The sequence below is a fragment of the Solanum verrucosum genome, unplaced genomic scaffold (genome assembly GCF_900185275.1).
Source record: "Solanum verrucosum unplaced genomic scaffold, falcon-dt-bn FXZP01000051.1, whole genome shotgun sequence".
Taxonomy (NCBI): Eukaryota; Viridiplantae; Streptophyta; class Magnoliopsida; order Solanales; family Solanaceae; genus Solanum; species Solanum verrucosum.
In genome coordinates this window covers 3,435,281-3,459,287 of record NW_026020110.1, presented here as the reverse complement: position 1 = coordinate 3,459,287, position 24,007 = coordinate 3,435,281, and the positions used below count along the sequence as shown (strand labels likewise).

The window sequence follows — 24,007 nt, the reverse complement described above, 5'->3', positions numbered from 1 at the left end:
CCTCGGTACATTTTTATTTTGCATGTTGCTAGGGGTGCAATTAGGAAGGGGGAAGGGGTGTCACGCGTGACATTGTTTTGTCTGAAAAAATTGCTAAATAGGTACATACGGTTAAGAAACGAAAGCAAACTTAGAGGGTCTCTATATATTATAAGTGACACTACTTGAACAAAAGAAGTGTGTAGCTTAGTTGTTTTTTGTTTTATTTTTTAGAAAAAATATAATAATATACATAAATTGTGTTTTTTTTGTATTTTTTTGTAAATATGGTTTATATTATTTATTTTCTCATTTTAAAAACTGCATGTTGCAGTTTTTGAAAGTCAATTTGACTAATTTTTAAAATTAAATTAGATCACATTAATTCATATTTTAAACAGAAAAAATAGATATTCAAAACTATATGAATAAAGTACTATAAATTGCAATTTTTTGTATATCAATATAATGAAAAAACATATCCTAAAAATGTTTGTCAAAGTTCTTATAGTTTGACTCTGAGGAAACCATCACAATTAAAAGTGGACAGATTTGTTTTGCACAAATATTATCATAAACTGCTTACCAACTGAATAATAAATTCAAAAACTCAATTACTAGCATCTAATACTGGGGGGAAAAAAGGAGAAGCAGAATTGTAATATGTAACATATATTAAACTTGTACCTCTAGTAAAATTATCAATTCTAATAGAGTTTTGAAGAGAATGCGTTGAGAATTGTGATTTTCTACACACATATTCGATCCTTTTGCACTATTTTGTATGATATTCACAAATTACAATGAAGTTAAGCCAAGGTTTAAGGAGTTACATAAGTTTTGGTACAAGTTAACTTGTAAGAGACTATACGAACAATTTATCTTAATGAGCTGTATAAAAGGTTTAACTTTGAATGAGTATATCTCAAGATACAAAGAGTTAGGTATTAAACCCACCAAATTTGTAACACCTCTCACGTTCAGAGTGTTTAAATTAGAACGCCAAATACTTACGAGTTTAATCTTATCGTTATACATCACCTGTCGCTGAGATATTGGGAGAGTGAGGATGTAAATGGTTGGTTGTATCAAAGGAGTGATGTATGAAGGTGTTCGAAGCATTGGACCAAAGTTAGAAGCCAAAGGGAGTCTTGAAATAAAAATTCAAGTTGAAGATTTCATTACGACAATACATTTCAATAATTTGGTATATGTCTAACTTGAAACGAGTATATCTCTCAATATATAAGGATTTAGAGGTCCTACTACCTATCAGCTTAAAGATCTCTAGGTCAAGTTTCCAACAACATAACCTCTCAACAATTGAAGTTTGGGGCAAAAAAGTTATGGGTTATGCATGTTTTACCTAAAGTTGTGTGTAAATTTGATATTTAAGATTTCAACTTCATGGACCATTACAAATAGACATGTTAGGTAGTTTTTATAAAGAGTCGACAATTTTAGTTAGTTTTAGTTTGTCACTCAGTTTAGAACAAGTTCTTAGGTTTTTCTCTATCTAGTTTCTTGAACGAAGAACATCAATATGCTTTCAAGTTATGGGAAATTTTAAGTCCCAGTAACTTAATCTAGTAGAGTGCATCCGTAGAAAGTGGGTCAAGTTATGGTAAATTTCAAGTCCCACTAACTTAATCTACCATTAACCAAGACAGGTCGTGGGTTGTTCTACAGACCGTTGATGGGTTTCATAGAAGAACTTCAGGTTTAGTGGAAATTTTGGAGATAAAGTTGAGTTCTATGGTTTGGGTCTACAGACCATAGGATGTTTTACGGGCCGTAGAAAGGCCTCGTCAAAGTTGGATGAATTTTAAGGTTCCAGTACTTAGTCTCTGGTTTACCAATATGGTCCAGTGAACTTTCTACAGAGTAGGTTGAACCTGTAGTTCGGTCCGGCAGTTAATTCATAAGGGTATTTGGGTCTTTTCCTAAGCACCTAATACATGTACCACATCGTTTTAACCTATAAAAAGAGACCATTTAACTGAATTTACTCCTAAATCTACCGATTCCATTTCATTCCCCCAAAATCCTCTCAAGAGCAAGGAAGAAGGAGCTAGGGTTTCCAATTCAATCATCCCTTTTTCACCATTGTTTTGGTCTATAAGATCAAGATATGTAGAGAGTTTATCAATGGGTTTCATTCACCCATTGAGTCCCAAAGATTCCTCTTATTCTCCAATTTAATTTCTCTAAATTGGCTAGATGTTCATTCAATTCCTCATGAATTTTGTTTGTATGGATTCAATTATTTGTTTTTGATCATATCATGATAGTTTTGACATAATTACATGCTTTACAATCAATTTCATATGAACCCATGCATGATACATGATATTGACTATGAACCCTAGAAGGGTATGAATTTATAAAGAAATTATGAAACTATGATTGATGTTTTCATGAAAGATATGCATGGTTTATGAAAAGAATTGTATTATTATCTAGGTTGCTTTAAGACAAAGGTTTTCTCACATTAAGGGATCATGGTATGGTGAAAGGTTTTCTCACCTATGCATGATTCACGGTTTAATGAGCTATTCTATGATGTTTTAAGCTTGGGTTGGTAACTTAATTGTGTTTTTCCATGTATGATCATATGCGTATGGTTATGACTATTCCATTGAGATTTTTACTTAGTACCGAGAGGATATTGAGATGGAGGATCTCCCGTTAGTAGAGAACGGGTCTCTAGTAGCAATCTTTTTATCCTAACTACGTACCCCCATAGGTTGTCTTAAGTGACATAGCTAGTGGATCCACCTAAGCTAAAAGTTAAGGTCCTTGCCTTGGCAAGTGAGGACATATTTTTTTGATGTGGGAGCAAGACACCAGATTCTATGTTATAGCTCACATGGTCTATATCGATTGAAATGCATATCCCACAAGACGAACTAAGTTAATTTCAAATATTTTATGAAGTTTTCCTTATATTTATGATGCATTGACTATGTTCAAGTTTTATGATGTTTCATTAAAGGCTTTTATGATGATTAGCTTGGTAATGCAATTCATGTTTTCAATTATGTCCCCTTATTATTATTTTATATTTTTATGTATATCCATCATACTTAGTACATGGAAGTACATTCCATGTTTTAATGCATACTTGTGCCTACATTATTTCACTAATGCATACTTGTGCCTACATTACTTCACTAATGTAGGGTGTGTCGCTTCCTCTCCCTCCACTTGTGGCTAGTTGGTGATCTTTTGGAGTTCGTAGAGTTGGTGACTCCTCATGTTCTAAGGACAAAAACATCTTTACTCTGGTTTCCTTATATTTTAGTTTTCGAATATTGTACGTGGTGTACACGTTACGTCCCGACCACTTTCTTTGATGTACTAGATGGCTTGTCATGACTATGAAATTTCTGCTTTACAAAGTCAAACTCTTTTATTCATTGATGAAACTCTTTGCTTTTATCTATTATATTGTTTATATGTATGTCAAATGGCTTGTGTAGGGCCTCTCATAGTTCTTATACACCATGTCACATCTAAGGTGTACTTTGGGTTGTGACAAACTTGGTAATCAGAGCACAATGTTTTAGAAAAGGTCCTAGAATATCTGACAAGCTGTGTTGAGTAGAGTCTTGTTCATGAATGTGAAGCGCATCACATATATGAATCAGAGGCTACAAAGCATTTTGAAAACTTCACTTCTTTCATTACTCTAAAGTCATCCCATAGAGTCTATCCCTATAAAGATCCTTCTCCTAAATAGTATTCGATCCTTTTCAGGAAATGGCCCCTCAAAGATCTTATGTGAGAAGGAATGCGGTCAATGACAATGTGGAGCCTGAGGTTCCTCAAGTTTCAGTTGAATCTTTGGCCGAACAAGTGACTCATGTTGATTTTCCAGCCCTTTTTCAAGTATTGGCTCAAGCTATGACGACCCAAGCTAATAGGGAGACTAATGCTCCCGTGAACCCGAACATGGGTACCGCGACAACATTCCCAGTCGTAGTGATGTGAAAACTTTGACAAAAGGGTTGGTTAAAGATTCGCTACTTTGAAGAGGTGGTTTTTCATCTTCAATAAGTGAGATTAGAGTTCTAAAGATTTAATTTATTTTACTCTTTTCATTTATAATTTTATTTGAAAGTGATAAAAATCATGTAACCTCTTTATCTATCAAAAGTGCTTCTTTTAGAAATGTTTCTTTTTTCTTTGAGAATTTCGGATAGATGCACAGGATTAGGACACATGTATGTCCATTAGTATAAATGATAGAAATGCGTAAAGACACTAATGTCTCAATATTATAAGTGTACCGTTTACGATAGTTTAAGGGTATATTTGTCTTTTTTTCTCTAAAAAGAATAATAATCTCTCTTTTCTTTTTCTTCATTTGGTCAAAGATGAAATTGAGATATAATTAACTTAATTCTTACTACCTTCTTTTATAAAACATAATCAACAACTAACAGCAATTCTTACAATGTCAAAACTAGTTGTGCAGTTGGAAAGAAATTATAATGTCCACAGGACCAAAGTACATTTATCTCTGTATATTAATTACTCGTTTTTGGCTAGAAAAAAAATAGGTTGAAGACTAATAATACAGGATTTCATATATCGTTTATTTTACAACTGGTAAAAAGCATATAGCTGAGTTGGTTATGTAGGTAATGTCCTAAGCAGTCTCAGAGCTCGCATCCAATGTGACCCTTGAGCTAATACAAGTCTTCTCAAAATTGGCACACTTCCTGCAGCTATAATTGCAGCATGATTCTCACTCTCCATACTCAAATTATATAGTATTGCTAGAGCTGCTTCAACAGCTCGCTCGCTCCCATTTTCAAGCACCTTCACTAACGGAAATATCCCTCCTTCTGCAGCCACGGCTCTGGTGGAATTCACCACCTCTTCAGAGATTATTCTGTTCAGTTCTACAACAGAAGCCTCTTCTACTTCCCGTGAATATGAGGTCTTCATCTGTTCTATCAGCCTTGGGATCGTCTCATAAAGAGTTACTTCTAAGTTGATCGGATTATCATTGTCAAAATTTGGACCAGAGAGATAGCTGAGCTTCACAAGACAGGCAGCAACCCAGTCTTTGTGGTATAGAGGGATGTCAGATTTCAGAACCTTCCGCAGTAATTTTGTGAAATGAGATGCATTTACTTTATGACAGAATTGCTCAAAGTCCAGCAGTCTTGTAAGTAATCGAGATGCTGCAGATATCGCATGACCTGCCTCTTCTACCTCAAGGGCATATAGTTCCGGTTTCTGCATATCTATTTCAGATTCTGTATCTACAATATAATTGTTGAATCCAGTTAGTTATGTCCAACAACAGGAGGAAGCAACAGAATTTAATGTAAATATTCTCTGGTCATGATAGAGACTATTATTTTAGCATAAGATCTTCATACCACAAATGTAAATAAGAACAAATGACAAAATTTCATCATGTCATCCACCATGCTTCAAGTTTTCTTCCTTTGACAAAAGAACAAAAGATGGAATCCCCCCCCCCCCCCAACACACACCACCCACCCAACAAAATGCTATTAATTTTACACGTGTCAAAATTTGCATAATTATAACTACCTTAACTAAACTCCATAATGATGGCTATGCTATCAAAGACGGATCCAGGTTTTGAAATTTATGGGTTCCTACAACAACCTTAAGTTAATATATAATAATAGGTGGGTTCACAATCAAATATTTATAGATATTTAGTAAATTTCATAATACATATATATAGGGTCTAGACAAAAGCTACTGGGTGCCATAAACCTACATGATACATATATAGGGTCTAGACATAAGCTATTGGGTCCCATAAACCTATATATCCTATTGTGGATCTGACCGTATATGCTTGTATAAACCTAAAGACAAAAGTAAAGACACGTGTAAGTTTCTGCAGCCCCTTAATGGAACACCCTGGCCCACAAATGCCATGTCTCAGACAAACAGATTAATGCAGATCACTGGCTAGTGAATTTATCTTCTAGTTCAGCTTGAACGATTTTAACGACCTGAGCAAAAGAATGAGCTTGTAACATACGTAAGAATTTTCAAATCATCTGTAAGTCAACAGATCTACTCAATTACAAAAATTAACTTGTGGTGGTTAAGATTTAACTTTTCCACTGAACTGAAGAGAAATATTCTATAGAACACTAAAGCAATGAATACAAAAGGTGCACCATTATTATCAAAAACTCGGTACATGTTAAGCAATTCTGGATGGTTGGATAGCAACTTTCTACTTTTGGTGTAAAGAACATTGTATAGAAAATGCTGAACAATTAGTAGATCTTTTAGGATTACTGTAATTAGTCTCTTGTTCTAGCTTGTTACTACCTTTTTGGAGGTCTCCAGCATACCTTAATGCTGAGGAATACAACATTACCAGTTTCAAAAAAAAAAAGATCTGGGTGGTTGGACATTTTCTCACTGTTAGAATCTTGCAAATATAGTACTCTCTCCATCCTAATTTGTATGACACCGTTTGACTTGATAGAAAGTTGTCCTAGAAAGTTTAAGAAAAAAGGAAGATTTTAAAATCTGTAGTCTAAAACAAACCTTATGCATTTGTGTGGCAACAAATTATTTCATTAGTGGAAAAAGGGAAATTTTAAAGTCAGATTGTTTCTAATTAACGAAAGGTGACGTTCTATTTTGGACTAACTAAAAAGCAAAGTATGCCACATAAATTTGTTATATATCAGTAAAGATCAATTAGATTGACTCGTTCCTTGTAATTATGTAATTAGATTGATTGTCTTACCTTCTTTAGAGCATGTAGATTCTACTATCTAACCCCCTAGCTTGACGGAATAATCAAGCAGTGTTCCCTCTCAATTTCTTCTCACGTGTATCAGAGCATATCGTGAGAAAATACTCACATCGGAGACTTACGTGGCCACTATATACACTTATCATGAGAAACTCATTGTCGGGGACTTCCGTGGCCACTATGTACACTATTTTGAGGTTTGTCACTAACTAGGAGCACGGTGCATATACCAGTGCCACAAGTAGCATTGAATTCCTGTGACCCTACCCAGAAATTTTGTTTTCGTAGGGTCGTCCACGAGCCTTGACGCGCCACCAGTTGTACCTACCTCTGCATTCTGCGCTGGCGCATTCAGTGTTGTCTAGTCACCTTCTTAACCCACCTGAGTCCAAGGGTGGACATTCAGTTCTTCAGTTCAAATTTTTAGAACTTTAGTTTGGTTCTTTGCTTTTCAATTTTCGGATTGTATTACCAAATACTGAACCATAGTTTGTTCAGGTCGATTTAAGTCGCAACCATCACACTACTTTGTGCTACAATGCCCAAGTATTTATCTAATTAAATTGGGCTAACTTAACATATATACTTAGAAAAGCTTGGTTTTCCAGTTAACCGAAATACCGATAGCTTAAGACTGAAAACCAAACTTAATAAAATCAAAACCGAAAACTGACCTAAGAACCAAATCAATTCGGTTTGGTTTGGCCCACTTATTTATTTTTTCAGTTTTATGCCCACCACTACCTGGGTCACTTATTGATTCGACCTCACCCATCAAGGTCCCACTATTTCTTGCATAGCAACAGCTCTCCAACAAAGATCCAAGAAGCTTTGACTAAATTCTTGAAATCTTGTGAATCAACCTACCATTTCAGACCCTCAAGTGATTTGAGAAGTTTATTCAAACAACTTTTCCGGTGACTTTTTCGGGCGAGCTAGCTACTTCAGCATTTCCAGCATCATATCTTCATATTTATCCCTTTCTATAGTATATTTCTCCATTTACTTGACTTTCATTTTAAAAAATTCACTTGGAGTGGATGCTTTTGGCTCAAAAACCATTGATTGCAATTCGAACAAGTGATAACCACAGAACCTTTGGCAGGTAGCGCAAACTACTTTATCTTGGTCTTCTATTAGATTATGGTGCAAAGGTAAGTGAGTTTAGGATTTACTTGGTTAACAAGCTAAGGATATCGATGAGAAAGTTTAGGGAGAATTGAAAAGATCGATGCTCAATAGTGTAGTCTTTTATGAAAGTCTATTAACTCAAGGTATCTCTTTGTTCGACCATTCTAAACTTGTCTTTTAATTTGGGAGAAGGCTAGTGCTTTACACATAAACGACATTTCTTGCTTATATAATGTGATTTTCTGATTGACATACTTTAAAAGTAGGATATATATTTGTCTAACTATCTTGGACAGGACCAGACAGTTGTAGAATAGTATAATCAGTCGATGTCTGCTACTGCAAGTATTAATGAACAATTGGAGCAATGTCCGGAGACTTTTTGGGTTCTTAGCACCTGTTGAGCCTCCATGTGATCCTCAATGCATGACCAAATCTTGGTTTGTCCTACTGATCCTACAGTGGTTGATTTGTTCCGTCAGTTACCAAGGCTTGCCGCACCATCGACTGCACCAGTTGCCATTCCTCCCAGTCACACAATCACAACACACTGATATCAGCAGACTCTTCTGTCCTAGAATCTAAGACTAGAAATAAAAAATGAGAATCGTTTGGAAAAAATAGACGGAAATGTAACTTTTGTCACAAAATTGGTCATATTCGTGAGAAGTACTTCTCTTTACATGACCAACCTCCTAAAACTGCTCATGTTGCTCAGACTGAGTCCACTGGTAACCTAACCAATCCAATGTTCTACTTATATGAGGGGGAGTATAATGACTTGCTTTTGTATCAGGTACTTGCAAGTACCTAGACATCTTCACAGGTAGCTTCAGTTGCTCAAACAGATAATTTTGTTTCTTTCGCACAGAGACTTGAGTATATGCCCAGATTAACTGGTAGAGGTCACCAGGGGTTCCCAAATGTTGACATAGAAAGTAGCAACTGTTATTGTTGTCTTAAATATTGTTCCAGTGCCAATTGCATGATTGTCATAAGATGATCATGAAATTAATGTTTCTTTTTTAAATGAAAGACAATTGCATGTACTCGCCTCACTGATCAGAATTTAATTGTTAACTAATAAATAGGAAGGTGATAAAATAATTAATGCAATATGATTAAGACTATTTAATCATAAAAGAGTGGATCACTAAATTGAAACATCACCCTATCCGACACTTTCAAACCAAGGACCTTGGTTGATTAAGGTACTTCCTAGGTTTTGAGGTTACTCTATCCTAATCACATATTACCATCTCACATAGGAAGTATGCTCTTGATATTCTTGAGGGGACAGGAATGATCGACTGTAGGCCTGTTAATACTCCAATAAACCTGAATGTAAGCTTAACCTGGTCAGGTGAGCCTCTTAGTGATCCTAGAAGATATAGAGGTTTGTGGGCAATTTGAATTATACAATTGTGACTCACCTGATAATTGCTATTCGCTTCTTGGATTCTCCCTGTGATAGTCAAAATGCAGTTATTCATATCCTTCAATAATATTTATTTATTTACTTGAAATTATTCATATCCTTCAATATATAAAAAAACTGCTCCAGGGAGAAGACTATTACATGAAGATAGAGAGCATGAGCAAATTGCTCGAAATACAGATATTGGACAGGGTCACTCTCCAAAAATGATCTACCCCTAGAATCTGGATACTACGTTCTAGTTGGGGTAAACTAAGAAACAAAATGCTATTGCAAGACCGGGTGCAAAAGTTGAATATTAAGCTATGGCAGTACCTACGTCTGAACTCATATGGGTCAAACAACTGCACAAAGAAACAACATTTGCGAGATCTATTAAGTTGAATGTCTTTCATGAGACTTGAGAGGATCAAACACATGAAAATTAATTTATCATTTCGTAGGAGAAAATATATTCTCACGAGACATTGACTCAGAGTCCGTAAGGTCAAATGATCACCTACAAAATATATTCACTGTTGCTAATCATCCCCAGAACGAAATATGTAGCAAGCTTGGTACATACAATTTGTATGCACAGGCTTGAGGGGAAGTGTTGGAATCTTGTAAAGATAGTACATATTTGTTAGGATCAATTAGATTGAATCATGCACCACAATTATATAGTTAATTAGAATGTCTTCCCTTACTTCAAGAAATTTTCCCTCTTAATTTCTCCTCTCTCACACTCACAAAAAAGAAATATGAATAGTAATTGTTAGAATAGGAATAGGTATATACAATCCTACTTAGAATAGGAATAGAAATAGGAATAGGAATAGGAATAGTGAATAGTATCCTACTTGGGAAATAATTGTATTGCAGTATCTATAAATAGGGTCTATGTACCTTCGGGTGGCCCAGTGGTTTGGGCTTGGGACTTTCATGTTGGAGGTCTCAAGTTCAAAACCCTTTGCCAGCAAGAGCAAGGGGTTTGCATTCTGGGTCGAGCTCGTCACATCGGTCTTGCCTAGTGTGGGTTACCTCTCTTATGTGGTTTGCGAGCTATTGCATAGGAGCGGGGGTTTTACCTTGTGCACACCCAAAGGGTAGCGACTGCGGGTTTCCCTTGTCATCAAAAATAAAATAAAAGAAAATAGGGTCTCTGTGTAATAATGTAGATACACAATTCAATAATATTTTTTTTCAATATTTCTCACATGGTATCAGAGCCTCTACGATCTTGGTAGAGAATCAAAGAGCTTCCACCGCCGGCAGTGGCTATTACCTATATATGCCGCCCGTCTGGCCAATGATTATGTTAACAAAAGTAGGGACAATAATATATGCATGCACCCCATATTCAGGGGAAGAAAACTTAGACAGACAGGTCACCGTGTGTCAATTTCCATTGACTTTCTAGGGCTATTTTGTGTCAACCCCATATCTATCCAATTTATGTAGCATTGTGCCATCTTTCTATGACTACTTTCTTATATCTAATTTGTGTAGCACCGTCCCATCCTCCCGGTGACTACTTTTTTATATCTAATTTGTGTAGCATCGTGCCATCCTTCCGGTGACTACTTTCTCATATTTAGTTTGTGTAGCACTGTGCCATCCTTTCGATGACTATTTTCTGATATCTGATTTGAGTAGCACCGTCCTTTTCGGTGACTAGTAGTGGTTTGGAAGGCGACAAAAGGTGAAAACGGTGCGCCTCACCGCGCTCACCTTTTTGAATTGAGGCGCCAATTAATACCAAAAACTTAAAATATTCAACTCCATATATAAATATCCAAAATCTCAATAGCAATAACATATATTAGCAAATATTATATTAATTAGTGTATAACTAAATTGAGTAGGGCAGAAAAAAATATAGAAAGGATTGAATTTTATTTTTTAAAATATGTAGGCAGATTGCAGTAATGCAGTCAGTTATCAGTAGCTTCCAAAAAAAAAAAAAAAAAAAAAAAGAGAGTAAAAAACAGAGTCTGCACTTCTTCTTCTGCATATGAAAGAAGAAGAAAAGAAGAAGAAGAGAAGAAAAATAATAAAAATCTAAAATCGTACCTGTTGAGTGCTGAGCAACTGAGGTCTCGTCGTCAGTAGTGACAGGAACTGGAGAAGAGAAGAAGAAGAAAGTCACAAAGTAGTGAGGGAGGAGAACTGGAGAAGAGAGTCGCGAAGTAGTGAGGGAGGAGAACTGGAGAAGAGAGGGTTGCGAAGGTGCGAGGAGAGTCGCAATGGATAGAAGAACTCCTAGGTTTACAAAAACACCAAATAAACCCTAATATTGCCTTTTAATTATTCAATCAGATCTTTAAAAAAAAAGGTGACGCCTTGTCGCCTCGCCATTCGCATTTTGGTCGCCTTTCTGAACTTGCCACGCCTTACCAGTAAAAGGTGACGAGGCAAACGCCTTTCAGAACACTGATGACTACTTTCTTATTTGTGTAGGGTCGTGCCATTATTCCGACCTTACCATATAATTTCTCTTTTTCAATAAGGTCATGCCGTCAATTCGACCCTACCTATATGAATTCTATTTTCTAGTTGGGTCGTGCCATCATTTAGATCCTACCCATATAATTTTGTTTCTCACTAGGGCCGAGTCATCATTCTGATCCTACCCATATAATTTTATTTCTCAGGTTTTGACCACTTTCACCCATCAAATCTAGTAATCCGGTGCATGAGCATGTTCGGCTAGTTTTATGGTGACTTTCTTGTTTAAGATCTACTTATCTCTTGATTTTGAGATGATCCATATATTTTATATCAGATTTCGAGCACTTTCTGTTTCAAATTTGCTTTTGGGAGGGAAAAAAAGGTGATCAAGAGGAAGAAGTTTATATGGAGCAACCACCTGGTTTTGTTGTTCAAGGGGAGTATGGTAGCCTTGTATGTCGATTGTGTAACTCACTCTATGATCTGAAACAATCTTCTCAAGCTTGGCTTGAGAAGTTCAACACGACAGTCCAGGAATTTATCACTCTGTGTTCTATCGACATTATGCAGCGAATCTAGTGTTTCACGAGAAGACCAAGCACATTGAGATTGACTGACATTATGCATCAAATCCAGTATTTCATGAGAAGACTAAGCACATTGAGATTGATTTTCAATTTTGTTAAGTCGAATGTTCAACTTGCAGATATCTCACCAAGTTCCTCATCAGTCCTCATATTAGTTACATTTGTAACAAGCTAGGTACATATGACTTGTATGCACCAGCTTGAGGAGGAGTGTTAGCATAGGAATATGTATATATAATCCTACTTAGAATAGGAATAAGAATAGTAAATAGTATCCTACTTGGAAAATAAGTATTACAGTGTCTATAAATAGGGTCGCTGTGAAATAATGTAGATACACAATCCATAATATTCTTTTCCAATATTTCTCTCAGTAATATTGGTGAGTTTGTTGAGCATATTCAGGGAATTAAAGAATGGACAATAGGACAAGTGAAAAAACTGGAAGATGAAAATTGGAATTGTACCTAGACCCGAGAGAAAGAGAGAGAACAACCTCATTGATTTAGAAATGATAATAATTTGGTGTAGATGGAAGGTAAAATGTTGTGGATCACAACTGTATCCAAAAATATAACTAGTACATGCCTGAGGTGAACTCTAAAAACTATTAAGTGTAAGTTGGGGCACAATTTGAGGCCTAAATGCCAGAAAAGAATGTCCTACCCTCCTACTTTGGTAGTGAGGCACTACTTTTGAAATTCGCACATTGATGCTACTTAAAATCTAACAAAAGAGCATGGTTGCCTTCTTTGAGATGGTATTCTCCAGAAAGTTCCTAAGACTTCTTGATTACCATGTTATATTGAACAGAACCAGCATCAAACTACTACGTACTTTTAAGAGGGACCAACTGATATACTGACAGAAAAATAATGAGAAATAAGCACACTTTCTGAAAGATTTGGTCTTGATGAGGATTAGGGCGAGTAGTCTCTCATACCATTTAAAGTTTTCTGCTGGAGAACAGCATCTAGACCAGTTTCTAGGTCAATGGACAGGATCTTTTCCATGCATGGCTCAATAACTGAAGCGAACTCAAGGATAGAAGCAGCTTTCCTCTGCAAATCTGGAGACGATGTCCTCATGATATCAACTAGGCGAGATAAAACAGTTGAATCTAAGAGATCCACCACATTGACAGTTTCCAAACTGCAAAAACGAAACGTGAGTTTGTTGCAACCATGAAATAGTTAATAGATTTGTATTATATCTGCTGTAACACCAACTAGTGAAGCACTGAATACAGTCCTGCATTTCAAATATTTCAAAACTGCTGCAGATTGACCAAACTGTTCATTTGCAAAATGTAAAGAAAAATGTCTTTTTTATGAAGCAAGGATAATTGGAAATGAACAAATGTTGTTATTATGTGTTAGAACATGAATAGGTTTATACAATCCTATTAGAATAGGAATAGGTTTATTATATGTACAATCCTATTTAGAATAGAAATAGAAATAGGAATAGTAAATTGTATCCTACATGGTTAAGGAAGGATTGTATTGTAGTGTCTATAAATTGGGTCTCAATGTAATTATGTAGACACGACAACAATTCAATAATATTTTTTTTCAATATTTCTCACATGGTATCAGAGCCTCTACGATCTAGGTAGAAAATCAAAGAGTTTTTGTTGCCGGCAGGTGGCTATTACCCATATATGCCACCCATCTAACCAATAATTATGTTAACAAAAGTGATATCAATGATATATGCATGAACCTCATCTTCAGGGGAAGAAAACTCAGTTAGATAGGTCATCGTGCATCAATTTTCGATGACTTTTTAGGACTGTTTTGTGTCGACCCCATATCTGTCGGTATTTGTGTAGCACCGTGCTATCTTTCTGGTGACTACTTTTTCATATCTGATTTGTGTAGCACCATGCCATCTTTCCGGTGACTACTTTTTCATATTTAATTTGTGTAGCACCGTACCATCCTTCCGGTGACTACCTTTTTTTGCATATCTGATTTGCGTAACACCGTGCATCTCTCCGGACTACTTTTCATATTTAATTTGCGTAGTACCGTGGATTTTTCCGTACTACTTTCTCATATCTGAGTTGCATAGCACCATGTCTTTTCGGTGACTCCTCAGATTTGATCTGCGTAGTTCCATTCGTCTTTCCGGTGACTCCTCAAATCTGATTTGCATAGGGTTATGCCATCCTTCTAACCCTACCCATATAATTTCTCATTTTCAGTAGGGTCGTGCCATCATTCCCACCCTACTCATATTATTTCTCATTTTCCAGTTGGGTCGTGTCATCATTCCGACCCTACCCATATAATTTTATTTCTTAGAGTACGACCATTTTTAGCCATCAAATCTAATATTCCAACATATGAGCATGTTCCGCCCAATTTTTCGATGACTTTCTTTGTTTAATATCAACTCATCTATTGATTCCAACATGATCCATATACTTTATACTAGATTTTGAGCACTTTGTTGCTGGGGGGGGGGGGGTTTAGTAGCCTTGTATGTCGATTATGTAAGTCACTCTATGGTGTAAACAGTCTTTGCAAGTTTGGTTTGGGACGTTCAACACTGTAATTTTATCACTCTGTGTTTTATCGGCATTATGCATCAAATTCAGTATTTCATGAGAAGATTAAGCATATTGAGATTGACTGACATTATGCATCAAATCCAGTATTTAATGAGAAGACGAGCACATTGAGATTAACTGTAATTTTGTGAAGTATACTGATCAACTTGCAGATATCTCACCAAGTCCCTCATCGGTTCTCGTATTAATGACATTTGTAACAAGCTAGGTACATGAATTGTATGCACTAGCTTGAGGGGGAGTGTTAGAACATGAATTGGTTTATACTATCCTATTAGAATAGGAACAAATTTATACAATCTTATTAGAATAGGAATAAGTTTATACAATCTTATTTAGAATAGGAATAGGAATAGGAATAGGAATAGAAATAGAAATGAGAATAGAAAATAGTATCTTACTTGGTAAAGGATTGTATTCTAGTGTCTATAAATTGGGTCTCAAAGTAATAATGTAGACACGACAACAATTCAATAATATTCTTTTTCAATATTTCTCACACTATGGAACTTAAAATACATATTATATGCATTTACCATGTCAACAAGATCATTGGAAGAATACTTTCAGCATAAATTGAGCAGGAACCAAAACTTCCCTAGATATGCCCTTTACCGTATATCTTGTAAAAATATAGAAGGATGATGAAGGAATGAGTCTTTGGACCTAAGAGCATAAATTTAACACATCATTCTAATCATGAACCCTGAAATCTTAATAATGCACATAGAAAAATGTAGCAAGTGATTGCTCTTATCATTAAGAACTAAAATCTTTCAAATAAATATTGTAGGCTTATCAAAAAGCACTGCAGAATTGATATCATTGGAACAGGTATTCATGAACTAAGCAATTCAAGGTCGTGGTGGAACGCATAGATACAAAGGGAAGGAGGTAAAATATGCAAAAACAAAACATGAAACCTGGTAGTTGATGCAACTTTCACATTTTCATTTCCAGTCAACCCAGCATTTCTTGCTGCACCCCTTGCCTTTATTGACCCATTAACTGGTCCATTATAAAACTGAATAACAACAGAATGAAAAGAGTCACTCAGAGAGGTTGTGGAAAGAGCTTGAGCTCCCCTAAGAACTAATGAGCGATAGATACAGACCTTTGATTTCATTTCTTTGCTAGGATCTAGGATCCGAGTAAGAATGTCCAATATCTGCATAGGAAATAATTTCATTTTACCTCTGCGGTACAAGAATCTGACTGATCAACATTTTAGTGGGGAAAAAAATTGCAGTACCATTCTTGTCAAGCTCTTAGAGATCTCTGAGTTACTGAGCAAGTCAACCAAAGAATACAAAGCATTTTGTTCTTCCAACCTTTGGCATACGTCATCACTTCATCCACAAAGATATGAAACAATATAAATTAGAACAAAGGTGTTCAGTGCATGTTGAACAGAACAGTTAAACTTAATTTTAAACAAAGGAGAGTACAAAACAGGAACCGAAGTGTATAAAGAGTTCTGTTCCAAACTCTTTGAAGTTATAGTGTGAGCGATCACATACAACAGGGAAAAATTGTATTTAACTACAAGAATGAGAGTGTGAAAGTTGTGATGAGCTGAAAATGTACTCTAACTGATGGAGTAAGTAGAAGTCTGGGTGTGACAGCAGCATCATAATTTTATTTAATCCTTCTAACTTTAGATTTAGCAATTACATTATTTAAGAGTTTGGCTTATTATCAAAGCGGCAAGAATCATATTCACTTAGAAAGTTGCACATAATGGCAGAAGAATTTCGCCCTCTCCAAAATGCATAGACCGGATCACGGTGCTCTTAAAAGTAAAGTCCAAAGAAGGAAAAGAGCATTCTGCTAAGTATTAAGCAGAAGGTTTTGAAACATTTCAGGGAGTCAAACAGATTGAACACTTCGCTGCAACATGTCACCAATGCCTCATGACTATATGGAAATGGGAATACAAGAATTACATGTGAAGTTTTGTCAAATAACAGCAGACCTAACTGAATCACAAGGATTGAACAAGTTGCTTTACAATAAGATTCTTTTAAGAACTCAGCCCAACCCCAGAGCCATGAATTGTATTTTTTTCAAGGTAAGCGCATAATGGAGGAAGAATTCACCCTTTCTAGAGTGAATTATCAGATGATAATGCCTTAACATCAATATTACAAAACGGAGAGAACCTTCACAGTTCACTGCATAAAGTGATGAACCTTGCCACAGAGCCATAATCACATAAAGACTTGACCAGATAAATCATGTGTCATAATTACTACATGGGAGAGGAGAACATGTTAGGAGTTAATTTGATACCTGATAGACAGCCTCTGTATAGCCCGAAGAACAGATAATTTAACAGTGTCACTAGGATGGCTAATTAGCTGAACAAGAGGGTTTATAGCACCTGCTTCTTTAAATGAAACTCGCATATGTTCATTAATAGACGCATCTGCAATGGCATCTGCAGCTCTAGCAATAGCTGACTCATCTTCAAGTCCAAGAATTAATACCAACCGAGCCACACCATCAATCCACGGCAAAAGAGTAAACCTTGGATTCGAAGGAAGTCCACCCCTGGATTTGTTCTCTTCTTCAGTTTCAATTGCCCCAATACGTGCAAGAAATTGTTGTCGAGTGCGTCCTACCATTGCATTCATCTTTCCTTCCTCAATGTTTACATTATTATCCTCAATATTTAATCCAAGAAGTAATTCAGAGGCACCAAATCTTGAAGGTTTTGGGTTTTTTTCAATTTTGGTGCCATCAGGCAAAGAAGGCCATGAATACAGAGGTGGTCTGAAGGACTTGTAGGAAGCTGCACCAACTAAAGGGACAAGAAGAAGACCTTCCTCCATGATAAGAATCTTGCTGTACTCATCTTTCGCAAGTTCCAGCAATGCGTTTGTTGCTTCATTTTTAATGACCTTAGATCCCTCCACCTCATTTTTCAAGAATATTGCCTGCATAGTCCAAGGCAATGAAATTCAGTAAGCTTCAGACTTGCAGCATCAAAGACATTAAGCACCAAAAACTGGATTAAAAAATCCAGCCCAAAATGTGACAGAGACTATTATTAGAAAAAAGAAGTAAACTTTCTTTCTGGACGTTGCAGTTTTTACAAGAGATCCAACAAATTAGCAATGTTTTGACAGATCAAATCACCTATAAGTAATAAGCAGAAGATGAGACTAGTGAAGCTTTAGACATTCTTGCTTAAACCAACTGTTATAACAATTTCTTCATGAATGTCTTATTAGTTAATTACATTGTCAACTCGTGTGATCATTGGCATGATTTGCAGCATTAATATATAAATCATGCACCATGATCTCCATTTCTTTTCCAATCCTACTCTGAATCTATTTGGTTCTATTAGGTTCTTTCCCTACCTATCATTGTTCAAGAACCAACAAATTATATTTTAGTCCATTTCTGTATCTATTTTAATAGGTTCTTTCTCTCCATATACTTGTTCAAGAACCAACTAATTATATTCTAGATCTCTTTTTCTTAATGTTACATGGAAAATCCGGGTGTTCCTATCAGAATAGGGGTTAAAGCAACATGACACATCCAAGCCGAATGCAGAAGGGAAAGTCACCCGATAGGTTCTCTTTTTTGAGGGTTAGTTTGGGAGGACAGGTGGTGCAAGGACAACATTTTGAGCATTAGTTTTCCAATCATCTACATAATTTCATGTCAGAATGAGATGAAAGTCCAACGAGTCCGAAGATTACATAATGGATAAGTGTTTTTTCGAATTAGAGATTCAACTCAGGAGGAATTTTCAGGATTGCAAGGTGGCAGAATCCCAAAGTTTTATTGATTTACCCACAAGATAGACATTATGTATTTAGGGAGGGGAGAAGGATAATGGAGCTTTCTCTGTTAAATCCAATTATGGAAAACTTTTGTATAGGGAGGAGTTGAACTTTTTCGTATAGGTCGATTTGGATTCTGTGGAAGAAGAAATTACTTATGTTAGCTGGTGTTATATGTGCAAGGGTTTGGGTGAAGATGTCAACCATCTCATCATTTATTATATGGTAGCATCAAGACTATGGTGGGAAATTTTCAATATGGTTTGGTATATTTGGGTGATGCTAGGTGAAAGAGGTAATGGCCCATTCGGGATATCGTAGTAGGAGAAGAAGTAGGGTGTTGAAGCTTGCGCCACCACTAGCTCTTATGTGGTTAGTATGGAGAGAACGAAATAAAGGGGTTTTGGAAGGTGTAGAAGTCAACTTTGTTCAGTTAAGAAGTAGTATCTTGTCACTACGGGTCGTTTGGTAGAGTGTATAAGAATAATGCAGAACATAGTGTATTAGTTATGCTAAGATTTTTCTTACGTAGTGCTTAGTGGTGTATTAAAAATAACATACATTGCACAAGTTTTTTTAAAAACATATTTGTTTAAAAAAATACCCTCCACAAATATGGTGGAAAAGGTTTGGTGGGACAATTGTGTGTTTAACCGTGCTAATGCATGCATTAGAACTCATTGCATTAATAATGCATAGAAATCCATGATATTAGGAATACATATGTCAATACACAATAGAGTGTATTAGTAATGCAAGCATTAGTTATACATAGGCTAAAAAGTGTACCCAGTGAAATCGCATAAGACTCAGTCTGGAGAGGGTAGAATGAACGCAGACCTTACGACTACCTTGTGGAGATAGAGAGGCTATTTTCGAAAGACCCTCAACTCAAGTGAAGAAGGAGACAGTGAAAAAAAAAGATAGTGAGTAACAAAGAAACGGTGCAAAGTCTACCAAAAGGGAGCAAAGATAACAACAGAATAGTGCGATAACCAATAAACAAATTGATTAAAATTAAATGAGACACTGCAGATGAAATAGCCCAAATAAAAGAAAGTGAAACAAACCACGAGCTAGATTAAAACCAATAAGAGGAAAAGGTGTAAACAAACTACGCATGCCAAGTTAAAATTAAATACAACTTCGCAATGATCTGGAAGTCTGCTCTACCTAAAAGAGAACTGTGAAATGAAAAAATGATAAATTCGGAAAGATGAATTCAAAAAGTGCAACCAGGATTCATGAAATCTGTGAATAACATTTTACAATGTATGGAAACTCCATACAATCTAAAGCATGAGTCGTTTTCTCAATGTGCTTTTGCTTCCAGGACTGGAATTATCACAGGCATTAATCTCTCGGTAATGGATTTTAGCAAAGACCAGTTATTCCATTGTATAGGTGCTTTATCTTTTATCAGTCCATTGTACAAAAGCTTACAACTTATCACTGACATCTTCCAGCAGGTTCATCAATTTCTTGGCTAATTGCTGCCTCCGATATTCAGGAGCCACAGTTAATGCAGAGATGTGCCAAAATTCACACGTGGAAAAGCATAATAGTGTCTAGTGTATCGACCCCAAGAGACATCAATTATTCTGAGAGGAAAATGAACTTGACTGTATTCACTTCCTTTTCTATTGACCTTTTTTCATTAATTTTGTGTCATTTATTTTTTTTTATTAATTGTATTCCAGTTTTGCCTCGTAGAAAATTCAAAAAGAGATTGGTTTCATTATTTTGCAAGAAAATAAAGACATTAGGTTGAGAATCATTAAAAAAAAGGACAGGATGCAAATCACAAAAGAGGACATATGTTAGGGGTGCAAAACGCAATGGACTCAAGATTGAGTGTAGTTCATAGAAGACCATTTCGTTTTGTAGGTTAAGTAATTTTTGGTATACTAGCACGTTTTGTTCAACACTGATAAAATTTATTACTTCATCAAAAAAAAGGTTTTTTTTGAGAACTTGAATTGATGTAAGCAGAAAATTTCTTCCTAACTGCCCAACTCCAGTAAGTCTATCATTCTAGCTATGTGCGTAATGTCCTATACATCCTGAGACAGTGATAGGTGGCCATTTTTTGGGGGCATGGCTTCCAAGAAATGAAGGGGAAAAAAAAACTATATCAACTATCACTTTAGTAGGACAACATTTCTAACTGTCCCAAGACTGCCACTCCTTAAGACAATCCTTAAGGTAGACAGTTTTTACAGGGTGGCATAAAAAGGGATATAAGGCATACAATGGTTTTCCTCATGTAGGATGGATTGGCACACACGTGACTAGGAAAAAGAGCTTACAAGCTTGACCACACTGTTTGAGCAAGCACTGAATCAGCCTTTACAATGTCTTAAGAAGGACTATTTAGGGTCAATATATTGTTCTTCCATTAGAACTCACAGTCACTTGAAGGTATAATTGATGAAACCCACAGACGTAGAATAGTACTTTATCATCATCCACCAACATTTTCTAAATCAAGTTCTAAAATAGTTTGCACAAAAAGGTTCCCACATGAACCTGCAAGAATTGGGCAAGGAAACCCAATTAATTGGTTCCTAAAGAACCCCCATATTCGCAATGCATCTGACCAGTACGTTCCAAGGTAGCAATTTAAGACTTCCAGTAGACTGAGTCCTCTTTTGCCTTATCGAACTCTCATCTGCGTTATTTTAGTCAGAAATTTCTGAAATGGCTGTCAACTTCTACTGAAAGAATAAGTCACTATGACGTCTGAAGGTGACAGAAGGAGACAAGGTAACTTGAAGGTGGTATAATGAGATGAGGTAATCCTAAAATTATATTTAAGGAAGTTGTCTCTGAAGACTTAAAATCTCTTCAAGAAATGTAGACTTAGTTAAGAGCACAACAGAACAGAAGACGCAAATGTCCATATAGAGATAAATATGAGACATAGAGATATAGAGACCCGCTAAGTTGCATTGAAAAACAAATTGTTTATCTCTGTTTTTGTACTGGAACACATGAACAGAGCAGCATGGATTCAAGGAATTTTGTATAGCTGTTCACAGCTAGTGTAGGATTGAGGGATAGTTGATTGATTTCATATAAAATTTTCACAATTCTGGAACACTCATAAATATATTCAAGATCAATATATATATCTTCGCAAAAACAAAAGTGCAAGAATCAACTGGCCTCACCAGTTTTGGAACGACACCTGCTTCAATCATATTATTGTGATTAGAAGCAGTCAACGCCAAATTTGCCAGAATCCCTCCAGCTGCCTCCTTCACTTGCACTTCTTCGTACTCGAGGAACTTTATTAGTAAAGGCAGGAAATCAGAGTTGGCAATTTTGTTTCTTAGTTTCTCATCCACAGATAAATTCCACAATGTACATAACCCTTGCTCCATCACCTGCAGACATGAACTAAAGCTTTAGGCTCAATCCTTGTGTCAAAAGGACATTAGGAGAGTAAAAAAAAATGAAGTAGATTTTGCACATCTGAGGAGAGAGAAGAACGTCTGAGGACGGCTTTTATCTCTTCAATAGCACCACTATCTGCCACAAGGTCTCTATACATATCCACAGAGGATATCATCCTTAATAGACCAGCAGCAGCTTCACAAGCAGCATTAGACTCAGACCTTAAAAGGTTCACAGTGAGATTAACAGAACCTCGAAACTGCAGTATCATATCAACACACTGCTTTCCACCAAGTGAATATTTCCAGAGAGCAATTACTGCTTGTTCTCTATCTAGAGGGTCATGGTCCAAGCCAAGCATCCGAACAAACAATGCGACATTAGATGAGGCATCATTTATCATATCAACATCCTGGAAATGAAGAAGTAAGATTCACATATTGTCAATATATGCTTTAACACCAACAATAACAAAGAGCAACTCGGATTACAGACTCACCTGGTGAGGGTTAACATAAACTTCACCCATGCCATCACTGGAACACAACCTGGGGTTGACATGATTATCAAAAAACGTAGAGTTTGAAAAGAAAGAGGGATTATAAGCTTTTCTTCTTCTAACTGTCACACTAATTCCTACCGGAGTTCGTAACACTCCTTTAACCAAATAATTCGGTGGCTTCAGCAACAACTCTCCCCCAATTGATGTTGTCATCTTCAACCGCAACTGATAATGGAATGTACACCAAATTTAGGAACTCTTTAAAGGGCTAAACCTAAATAGCCCCAAAAAAAAAAATAGAGGTCACAAAAACTTAAACCACTTTCAAAATTAAGAAAAAGTGATTTAATTATGAGAAATTTTCAGAAATATCAAATATAATAGACATAATAAGGTTCTATAGCTATAGTTTTGATAATTGTACTCCATAGCTATACTTCTGTTTGTTAGGGAGGTTGTGGTTTGTATATTTCTTCCCGTTTGTATATGTCTCTTGTGAATATACAAATAAGGTAAGTATATACAAATTTTATATTTATATATTTAGGAATATTTCATAACTTTGTTTGTAATTTCGCTTGTCAATATACAAATAGGATAATTTATTTTGGTTTTTTCATAAATCGTATACAAATAGCTATGGTAAGCATATAAAAACTCTTGATTTATACAATCAGAAACTAAATTATACAAATTTTGTATTTATACAAATCAGGCGAATAGCAAGAATTGGGAAAACTGTAGTCATGAATTACAATTTTCTTAAATTATAGCTATATTACCTAATATATGCTAAATGTTTGGTATTCTACATAATTTTCCCTATAATTATTGAATAGAGACAGCAATTTTAACATTCGTGCTAATAACACATTTTTAAATCCTCAAATTTTATTATTTTCACAAAGACCTATCTTCCCATCTCATCCCCATTTTTTGTCGCCTGGTAGAGCTAGGACAGTTATTGTATGAGGTCTACCTAATGCTAGATGCACTATGATTCCATACCAGAAATTTTTTTAACTCCTTTTCGTTTTTGGAATTCTCAACAGTTCAGCAATAATGATATCCCCCAACATACCAAAATCATCCCCTCCCTCTTCTGTTGTTTCTATCACCGTCGTCACCATCACCTTCTCTTGTTATTCATCCGTCACTTTTTCCTCCATCACCACTACTTCCGCTTCTTCGTCATCCTCCACTACCACCACTTTTTTATCCACCATCACCACTCATTTATCCACTACCACCACTATAACTTTCTCCACTACCACCATTATCACTTCCTCCATTATCCAGACCATCGTGAGTGACACTCATACTAACCCTCCGGTGGGAGAACCAATTACTAACCAGTCTAACCCATCAATCATTATTTAGAAGCA

At 35.9% G+C, this 24,007-nt stretch overlaps 1 protein-coding gene across 2 annotated transcripts; it reads right to left on the bottom strand.

The window, feature by feature from the left end:
• Nucleotides 1–4,451: 4,451 nt before the first annotated feature.
• LOC125825300 (uncharacterized) lies at nucleotides 4,452–22,906 on the bottom strand. 2 transcript variants are annotated; one of them, XM_049504643.1, is made up of 9 exons: nucleotides 22,620–22,906; nucleotides 22,197–22,532; nucleotides 21,895–22,110; nucleotides 17,214–17,860; nucleotides 16,174–16,270; nucleotides 16,036–16,089; nucleotides 15,845–15,945; nucleotides 13,287–13,495; nucleotides 4,452–5,249 (listed from the first exon to the last, which is right to left on the bottom strand). In XM_049504643.1, exons 1-9 carry the CDS (start codon nucleotides 22,833–22,835, stop codon nucleotides 4,618–4,620), a joined length of 2,508 nt encoding a protein of 835 aa, XP_049360600.1. In that variant the 5' UTR covers nucleotides 22,836–22,906; the 3' UTR covers nucleotides 4,452–4,617. The 2 variants fall into 2 exon arrangements, with proteins under 2 accessions (XP_049360600.1, XP_049360599.1); XM_049504642.1 differs by having other exon boundaries at nucleotides 4,452–5,255; nucleotides 22,620–22,905.
• Nucleotides 22,907–24,007: the final 1,101 nt, after the last annotated feature.